The sequence below is a fragment of the Benincasa hispida genome, chromosome 1 (genome assembly GCF_027475165.1).
Source record: "Benincasa hispida cultivar pf3 chromosome 1, pf3_genome.v1.1, whole genome shotgun sequence".
Taxonomy (NCBI): Eukaryota; Viridiplantae; Streptophyta; class Magnoliopsida; order Cucurbitales; family Cucurbitaceae; genus Benincasa; species Benincasa hispida.
In genome coordinates, this window is record NC_143478.1 from 27,744,676 (window position 1) to 27,754,615 (window position 9,940).

The following is a 9,940-nucleotide window of genomic DNA, read 5'->3' on the forward strand; positions in this document are numbered from 1 at the left end:
GTTGTACTAAAAAAAAGATTCTCAAAGTTCTCAAAAAAACATTTGAATTCTTAATCATGTTTGTTTTTTCATAGTTATTTTTGTTTTGAAATTTGATTAAGAATTTCAATATTTCATTAATAAAAAGATGAAAATCATTGTAAAGATAATGTAAAAGAATAAGCATATTTTTCAAAAACCCAAAGACAAAAAAATGGAATAGTTATCATACAGAAGATATACAGATGACGAGATAATATAGGATGATGAAGTTAGGATATATTTTCCATCTCCATTTTCATTTGTATCCCTATCTCATTGTTATTTAATATCTAAATGATTCCTAAATTAAACTAAATTAACATAATATTTTCTAAAACAAGATACTAAAACTCGTTTCAATAGGTGTACCCATATATCTCATCTAAATTGACACATTCTATATAAATTATGCTCTAACCAAATAACACCACAAAGATGTATAATTAGTTAGCCAAACCAAAAGCCAAATGTAAGACACATAAAAATGTTACATATACATATATATGAGTGTGTATATTGTATGTTATACGAATGGTATAATAATAAGTCTTTAATTATGTACAGAAATCTTGATTAAAAAAATAACTTCAAATTAGACCCTTTAGAACTCTTATAACATCCTATTAATTATAATATATAATATGAAGTAAACCCTTAATGAAAAAAAAAAAATAAAAGAAGAGGTTTTGGTTTCACTTCCACAGCTCAATCTGACAAGTTGAAGTGGATGTGGGAGCATTTTCTGGAACCATAACTTCTTGCTTAGAAGCATTATTATTATTATTATTATTATTCTCTTGGCTGAGCTGAGAAGCAACATATTTATCAAACACACGCCAATCTGTGAGCTGATCTATTGTTTGTTCGTCGTTGTTGTTGTTGTCGTCGAACAAAAACAACAAGTTTTGGTCGGAAAGTTGTTGTTGTTGTATTTTTGCAGCTGATGGTTGGAAGTTGGAGGTTTGTAAGTTGATGTCTAGGGCAAAGGTGTTGGCTAACTTTTGGCCCTCCAAAAGTGGTAAGTGAAGGAAATGGTGGTCTTGGGGTACTTGAGCTTGTTGGTAGGGCAAATATTCTGCCTCCTTTTTGCATGGGAAGTTAGACATATGGTTAGGGAAATTGGAATGTGAGCTTTGGTTTGGAGAGTCTAGGTCGGGCATAAACGACCCCGGTTCCTCGTACCAACACGGTGATTCGTGTTCGTTCATTCGTCTTACTGTCGTTATTCTCTTCTTAAACACCCTGCAAACTACCCATCCTTCTTCCTGTACGTAAAATAAAGAAGAATGATACTTTATTAAGGCGTATGTAAGAAATATAAAAGACTATGAAGTAAACACAAATGTATTAAGAGCAACAAAGGAAGGGTTGTTGTCATTAGCAAAGAAAGCTGATTTTGATCTAGTGGACAAAGAAAATCATATTAAATGTAAATTGTTTGTGCTCCAACTTGTCTTCAAAGGAGTGAGTTATTATAGTCCACTCAACGTTTGAGTCTTCTATTGTAATGTTGAAGTTCCCAATTATTATAGGGGTAGTTTGCAAATATAGCTCTAGCTCAAAAATATTAGCAGATATGATATAATGTCAAAAGAATTGCAAATATAGCACAATTTAAAGCTAACTTCCAAGGAATCTATAAGTGATAGATCATATCACTAATAGATTTTGCTATATTTATAACTCTTTAAATCCATTGCTATACACTTAATTATTAGTCTTAAAATTGCTAGATATTGCAATTACTCGTAACACACACTTAGCTACAATAAAACTATTTGGAAACCCTCATTGTCCATAGTGTTTACTATTTTGTAATCATCCTCTCGCCTCATTTGTAACTCAGACTAAAATAGTTTGCACTCGCCTAAACATACTAAAATAGTATATACTTCAAACACAGACTTTTATAACCCACAAACTATAATATCCAACTCAACACCCCAAGCAAGCAAGCCATAAATGATTTTAAAATAGTTAAAATAATTTTGTTTCATATTTAAAATCACTCCAAAACACGCTTATAATCATTTCAAAATCAATCTTGATCGTACGAAAATCACATTTGAAAGTGTAAGAAAATCAAATTACATTTAATAATTTTGAATGATTAAAGAAATGTTTTCAGAATAGTGATTTTGAACATAAATAACTTTCAAAATCACTTTCAAACATGTCCTTATTCTCAATCGATTTTAGACTTTACCTGTGGAGTGGCATTTTCATCCGTTTCGAGTCTATACTCATGCATGATCCAATCGGACTTTTGGCCATTAGGAGCTCGACCTTTGTAAAAGACCAAGGTCTTTCTCATACCAATCAAATCATGTTTAGAATAAATTGCCTTGTCTCTGCCAGTTGCTTTCCAAAATCCAGCTGCAGTTGCCCTATTTGTTCTAGTTCCTGTTGGATATTTCTTGTCCTTATGGCTGAAAAAGTACCATTCATTTTGATCCTCTGTTCCAAGACTACATATCTCTATATTCAACATCAAATAGTTAATAATTGTTACCAAGTAATTAATTCTAAGGTAAAAAGAATTGATATAATTTAATTTACCTTGGAGATCCCATGGTTCAATCTTGTAAAGGTCTACATCTTTAATGACATCCAATTCAATCCTTCTTGAACAAATCTTTTTTCTAAGGTAATAATCCACAAGTTCTTCATCCGTTGGGTGGAATCGAAATCCAGGAGGAACTTGTAAAAATGTGTTCATTGTATGATGTTAATCCTGAAATTTTCATTTTTTACAGTGTCAAAATATTTATATTTGCCTTTAATTAAGTTATTATTATTATTATTGTAGGATTGATTTCATACACACATGTGACATGGAAGAATTGAATGAGATTATGAGTTCAAATTTCCAATAATAATGTTTTTGCTCTAAGGAATCAAATTGAACCAATTGTAAAAAAGAAAAAGAAGGAATTAAAATTTCCAATGGTGTTATTGCTCTAAAATGTTTTAAATTTTATGTTATTTTACTATATATGTTTTGAATTTTCTTCTAATATCTATGAGTTAAATATCTATTATGACACAATATAGTGATCAACAAATAATTAGAGAAGAAGAAGACAGCAGAAAATCTACAACCAAGGAAAAATTAGCATGGATCATTGGAGGAAGTAGGGCAAGAGATAACATGTATAATTCATAATTAGCAACAACATTATACCTATAATTTTAAGATAAGGTTTTTGTCTGTTATGAGGATATATATAACAACAACATCAATGTTTTGAAAAATAATCTTTAAAAAAAGCATTTTAAACAAATACTAGAGGTATGACACATTAATTTTAAGAGACACACAGCCTAAGATTGAATCAAATTATAAGCAACATTTGAATTAATATATATTAATTTTTCATTAATGGGAAATGGGGGGAAAAAACCCATTTAGGAGAAGAGAATGTGTCATCCACACACATACCCACTGCTATCATTAAAGTAAAGTGTAATCATGGAAATTCATCTTATTGCTAAAAAAAAAAAGTTTTAGGTGATGATCTAAATGATTTGTCTTGGCTGCCAATCAATCATCAAAAAAACAAAAACATTTCTAGGAATCTTGTCTAACATTTGTTTAGGAAAAAAAAAAATCTTCCAAAAACAAAATCAAATAAAATGTTAACAAAAATTGAAGTGTGAATTGACTTTGATGTCATTCAAAAAGTCAATCAGTACATAGATTTTAACCCCCCCAAAAAAAGGGTTGGAAATCAATAATACCCAGAAGACAAAAAGATGGTTATTTAAAAAAATAAGAGAGAAAATAGAGAGAGGGCTCACAAGGTAATAAGCAAAAAGAAGAAAAGATCTTAGCTTTTTGGTGATAAATTAACCCTCAGAGATGAAGAATACAACCCTAGCTTTTGTTTCTGCAATGAAAGACAGAGATTGTTAAGTATCGAAGAACAAGAAACCCTAAATCCGACAAGGAAAAAACAAAAAACAAAAACACACAGAGAGATGTTCTAGGGAATTGATTCGATGGCGGTGGCGGTTGGTGTTTGTTGATGGATCAGATCTCTGTGAGAGCGGAAGTAGCGTAGGGTAGGGTTGTTTATATATATAGAAAGTGATTAAGAATATTTTCCCATAAAAAGAGATGAGAGAGCTGAATTGGTGGTGAAGGCTGAAAAGAAAGCTGAAAAAGACCCAAGTGAGAGACAGAGAGAGAGGGGAAAAAAAAATATGAAGGAATGAAATTTATTTAAAGGAGTTTTTGTATTGAAGAGAGAAAGATAGAAAGAGTAAGCAAATTGGAAGGTGTTATAGGAAGTCAGGAGAAAACTTTGCCATGAGACAACCTCTTTTTAAAATGGGATTTTATTTATTTATTTAAAAGTTAAGTTGAGAACTTGAGTTTAGTTCTCATTGGTTGGATGTATGAGAGATCATCTATAGACATGTTTGGGAGTGATTTTTTTTACAAGATATAAAAGTAACGCGTCAGTGATGCGAGAAACGTACAGGTGATAGGTTAGAGGAAAACTTTCCAATTTAAAGTTATAGAGGAAGCATCGAAGTTTATAAAAGAGCTTAGTATTTTTTTTTATCACGAAGTAGCAAAGGTGGTGTTATCTTCCCAAAGGCAGGAGGGAGTTTTTTCCTCTTCCTTATCGAGCCTATTGTTCCGACTCTCCTACTAGATGAACCACAAGCTTGCATCATAAAATTACTCCATATACTATGAAGAATTTGCATTTTTTCGAACTCAGAGAAAGATCTTTATAGATTTCACCATGAAAAGACCAAACTTAGATTCCTCTAATGATGGAGTGATCCGATCTCTAGTAGTATGACTTCACATTTCTCGTTCTCTATCCAATAAAGGCCTTTGAGGAAGGAGAAACCATTTCACAAAGCTCATTCCAAGCATCCCTTAAGGTCATTTAGAAGTGATTTTGAAAATTTTTAAATAACTTTTGTCATGTTCAAAACCACTCCAAAATACGTCTTTTAATCACTCAAAATTAATATAATATTAATTTTATATTTTAAATGTAATTTTCAAATCACCAAAGTTAGTTTTGAATGATTAAAAACATGTCTCAAAGATATTTTGAAAACGACAAACATAATTTTAACCATTTCAAAATTACTCTCAAATATACATGTCTTATATCTCTATTCTTTCCAAATTTATAATATTATATTAATATTATCTTTGACCTTTCATGTGACTTGTCATCCTAATCATTTCATCCCTCAAATCTTACTTAAACTTTAACAAATTTCTACTCCTCATTTAGCTTGTTAAGATATCATATAAATCTTCAATCAAAATATTAGAGGTTCGAATCTACTCTCTAAAAAAAATAGAGAATGATGGCCCCAAAAATGGCCCAAATAATGTTGATATCTAGTCCCTACCATTTTTCCCCCACCATCTTCTTTGAGTCTCCAACTGCAATGAAACATAGAGAAATATGGTGTGATGATGATGGCGGTGGTGAAGGGAGAGATGAGAGGCTCATTTGCCATTGGCTGTTGATCTGTTCCTATGAAGTTTCATTGGCTTTTAAGGTGGTCTCATTACTTTGTCTTCCTCATAGCTTTCTACTTTCAAATTATGAGTGCTATTGCCCTCTTTCAATTATGTCTCATCACTACAAAATATCTTCCAACCACATTTACATTTTCAGTTACAAGCTATCATCATTCATTCTATATATCATATTCAACTTTCTTTTATTATGCAAATTAACCGTCATCGTTTAAATTATCATAAATAAAATCTTAATTCTTAGATGAAATGTCAACCTAAGTGTAGAATTCAACTGGTTAAAATATGTATTCATGATATATCTAACCACGATCGATCAAAAGATTAGATCGGACTTTTCAAATATCCCATCTTCATACGTTGAATTAAAAAAATAGCATAAGAAAAGATAACTAAAGATCAGCTAATTAGCTGATATTCTTGTTTTTAGGGTTTGTCTAAGACCATTTCCTTTGCTCTTTTTCCTTTAATTTCTTGTTCAAAAAAAAAAAAAAAAAAAAAAAAAACTTTTCACCATCTCCTTTGCTCATAGGCATATATGCTTTAGAACAAAACTTCCCACTTAATTTGGACTATGTTCTTTATTTCTTTATCTCTTTCTTTTTTAAGCAAATGAAACGACTAAGACTTTCTATACCAACTATGCCTGTGTTTCACCTTGCATTTTATTCAAAACTCCAAAATTATTCCATAAATGAAATCTTCAAGAATCCAATCTAGAACAAAATATGAATTTAATTTAGAGCATGTTTGGTTATTCTCATTTTATGTTTCTATCTTTTTTTTTTTAATAAATCAATAACAATTATTTCTTTTTTTTTTTTTTAGTAAAATTATAGAAATGTGTCTGATAATCATTTATTATTTTTTCCTAAAATTTTAATTTAAAAATATGAAACTGAATTTTATATTAATGTAAAAAAAATTAAATATTCTAAAATTTTATATTATTTGCTTTTAAATATTTGTTATGCATTTTATAAGCCAATAATGAAAAAAACAATTATTTTATTTATGTTTGGAAAAAAAACTTAGAATTTTTTGTTGTTTGTAAATGTTCTCCACACGATGAAAATGAGAAACCAAAACTAGCACCATAATTAACATGTCTTTTGTTAGAGATTTGTTTAGTTGGCTTTATAATTTTTCTAAGGCAGTGGTTTTTACAGTTGTCTCAAATAAAGTTTTAACATCTGTTTGTGACATCAGAATATTTTTCTGCAGGATATTTTCAGACGAGAAAAATATTCTATTGTGTAAGTTCTTATCCGACTATAAATATTTTTCTTATCTAAAAATATCCTATGTAACATCTCGTCTGATATTTTCCTTTATTGAAGCGCGACCTTCCTAATCTAAATGGGGATTTGTTTCTTTTCTTGAATTCAATTTCTTAAAGAGATTTATGTTGAATATTTAAGATTACCGCTTCTGTTAATCAAGCAAGATGTTCTGTTTTATAGTCATTTTTGTGCAACATTGTGTTCTTGCTTGTTGCTCACTATTTCACTGTGCAAGTTCTTCATCCGTTGAAGTGCAACACTTTGAAGTAAATCACAGTCTTAGGGGGAATTTAAGCAATTGCTGCTAGAGAAGAGATTCTTAGTCTTAGGAGGAGCCTAAAATTCAGTTTCGGAGAAGGAGTTCTCCATCTTAGGGGGATCCTAAGATTTATTAGTGAAGGGAATTCGCTGACTAAGGGAAAGATATCTCAGTGAGAGGAGTTTCACACACTATCGAAAGTCGAAGTGTCTAACACTAATATTATCAAACTTAGGGGGAGCCTAAGTACACTTGAGAGAAAGTTTCACATCTAGGGGGAGCCTAGGTGGTTAGTGAGTTGAGCTCTACGTGAGTCACTGTAGTAATTGTGTATTACAAATAAATACTATGTTGTAACTAATTAACTCTTTAATATTAGTGGATTATCTTTCCTAGGCACACTACCCTTAGACGTAGGTGGATTATAACCGAACTGAGTTGCCAACTTCTATGTGCCTTTACTTGTTTACTTATTGTTAGTATTTTTATTATTATAGTGTTTTTCAGTAACTACTACAATTTTGGCCTTTCTTAACATACAAAATTTTTGTTTTCTTGATGCTCATGGCAAAAGACCATAAAAAATACCTTTCTTGACACAATAACCTTTGATATTCAACTTGTCGTACATGCATGTCAAGAAAAATATATTTCTTGATACAAAAATACGTAAGTTTCATCAAAAAGATAAATTCTCGATTTTTGAATTCGTTGATGGGCAAAACCCATCAAGAAAACTTATTTCTTGATGGGTAATGGCCATCAAGAAAAAAAACATTACTTCACGGGACCGAAACATCAACGAATCTAACCATGAAAACAAATATTAAATTCATGCGGGATTTAGATCTTTGGCACACGAATGTCGTTTTTCTTGATGGGCAATGTCCATCAAAGATATTTTATCAGATAAAATATGGATTTCTAAAGAAACAAGAGTGAGGTACACAATATCTTCAATACTTGATATGGTGTTGGTAAAATATGATAGTTTTAAATTAAAGAAGTTGCAAGAATCGATTTTCAGTGCCCAAAAGATTACCTATTGATCGTCATATCCTATCGTATATTTCTAAAAAAATTCCTCCAAAAAATTAAGGATAAAGTTTTTACATAAATTAGTAACAAGATTCAAATTAGTAACTTAGAGGTGTTTGTTTCAAAGGTTGGGATTGGATGGGTTAGACATCCTAAGCCCTATCTTTATTTTGGACAGTGATCTAGGAAACTTTGGCTTCTTACATCATTTTCCCATGGATTTGATTAGTAAATACTGTTCAAACCAATGGGTTATTTTTTTATTTTCTAATTTAATCTAGGAAGTTCGCTGACAAACTTTTGGACACCTCCTCTGGTGACCGCCGCTGGCCAACTTTGACCGCCACATCCGATGAACATTGTCGGTCAACATCTGGCAGCCACCTTCGACGACCATTGCTGGCCAACATCCGGCCACCAACTTAGGTGATTCTTTTTTAAATCATTCTAAAGAGACCCTTAGTTTAATTACAATAATATATTTTTTTAAAAAAATACACTTTCTCTTTCTTCAAATTTTTTTTGGAGTTTTTTTTAATAATTATTATTATTAGATTATCTTTTTGAATTCTCTCTCTTCCCTTCTTTGTTTAAAATTAATGTTTCCTTTATTTTAGGAGATTTCGTTTATTTTCTATTTTTCCTAGTTGAAAATCGATCACCTATCTATTGAGATCTAAGTATATGTTGAATATACTAGTAATATAGTGGAAAATATATATATTCATCGCATATACCATGATTTGTATTTAAAAATATACAAAAAAAAATGTAAATATACATCATATACAAATGTGTTGTTTTTAAATATAGAAAAATAAACCAAAATATTTACAAAATATAACAAAATTTTAGAACTATCAAATGATAGACATTGATAGACACTGATAGACTTCTATAAGTGTCTATCAGTGTCTATCAACGTCTATCATTGATAGTTCTAAAATTTTGCTATATGTTGTAAATATTTTCAACAGTTTTACCATTTGAAATAATTTTCCTATACAAATTGTATTATTCATGCACTTATTAAATATACACTGATTTATTTATAGAAAAATCAAATATATAGTGCTATATATATTAAATATACCTTGTTTTCTCATTCCAAGCTTCTTGTCGATTCTTGCTTTCATTTATTAGGGCAACCATTTTTGGATTTTTGTAGATATTTTTCTTACTTGTATAGGTTCTGAAAAGAAAACTTTTTGGAATGTTCAAAATGACAAGAAACTTCCATTACACGTTGAGAGCTAAAAAAGTAAATTGGACCATATTTTTATGTAAAATAATAGCTCATTAGACTATAATTATATAATTAGGTATATTTGTTTAGGCTATATGTATAGAAAGCCCTGATTTAATTTAACATTTTCATTCTTTTTATCCATTGGTCAATTTAACTAGCTCGAGGATTTAGAATTATTTTTTAAACGTAAAGGATTAAAATGTTGGTAATAACTTAGCGCTAAACAAAAATTAAAACTCAAACTTTATTATTTTTTTTCCTCAAATGTAATTTGATAAAAAGAAATTATAATTTTTTAACAATTGAATTTAAGACTAAACGTTAGTTTATTTCAATTTGAAGTTAGCACGTTGCGGTAAAAAAATGATCATTTTCAAATTAGTTAAAGTGACAAAAGTCTTTGAAGTTTTATCTGAAAACCTAGTAAAATCAAAATGCCAAATTATTAAAATAATAAATTAAATAAATTATAAATTTAGTCACATCTCTGTTTCAATTTTATTTAAAAAAACAAATATTCTTTTAAATTTTTTAGTTTATTTTAAACTTAACTGTATCAAAGTTGAACT

At 29.8% G+C, this 9,940-nt stretch overlaps 1 protein-coding gene across 1 annotated transcript; it reads right to left on the reverse strand.

Annotated features, from left to right (window-relative positions):
- Positions 1–491: 491 nt before the first annotated feature.
- LOC120090907 (NAC domain-containing protein 7-like) lies at positions 492–4,346 on the reverse strand. Its single transcript, XM_039048601.2, has 5 exons — positions 3,997–4,346; positions 3,823–3,911; positions 2,581–2,755; positions 2,228–2,499; positions 492–1,286 (listed from the first exon to the last, which is right to left on the reverse strand). The coding sequence occupies exons 3-5, from the start codon at positions 2,738–2,740 to the stop codon at positions 714–716; spliced, it is 1,005 nt and encodes a 334-aa protein (XP_038904529.1). The 5' UTR covers positions 2,741–2,755; positions 3,823–3,911; positions 3,997–4,346; the 3' UTR covers positions 492–713.
- Positions 4,347–9,940: the final 5,594 nt, after the last annotated feature.

What these genes read in the sequence shown, in the direction of transcription:
- LOC120090907 (XM_039048601.2), bottom strand. Translation starts at nt 2,740, where the DNA reads ATGAACACATTTTTACAAGTTCCTCCTGGATTTCGATTCCACCCAACG. An exon ending in TGAACCATGGGATCTCCAAG is followed by an intron (nt 2,500 to 2,580) that starts GTAAATTAAATT and finishes TGTTGAATATAG; the next exon opens with AGATATGTAGTCTTGGAACA. An exon ending in ATGAAAATGCCACTCCACAG is followed by an intron (nt 1,287 to 2,227) that starts GTAAAGTCTAAA and finishes TTTTACGTACAG; the next exon opens with GAAGAAGGATGGGTAGTTTG.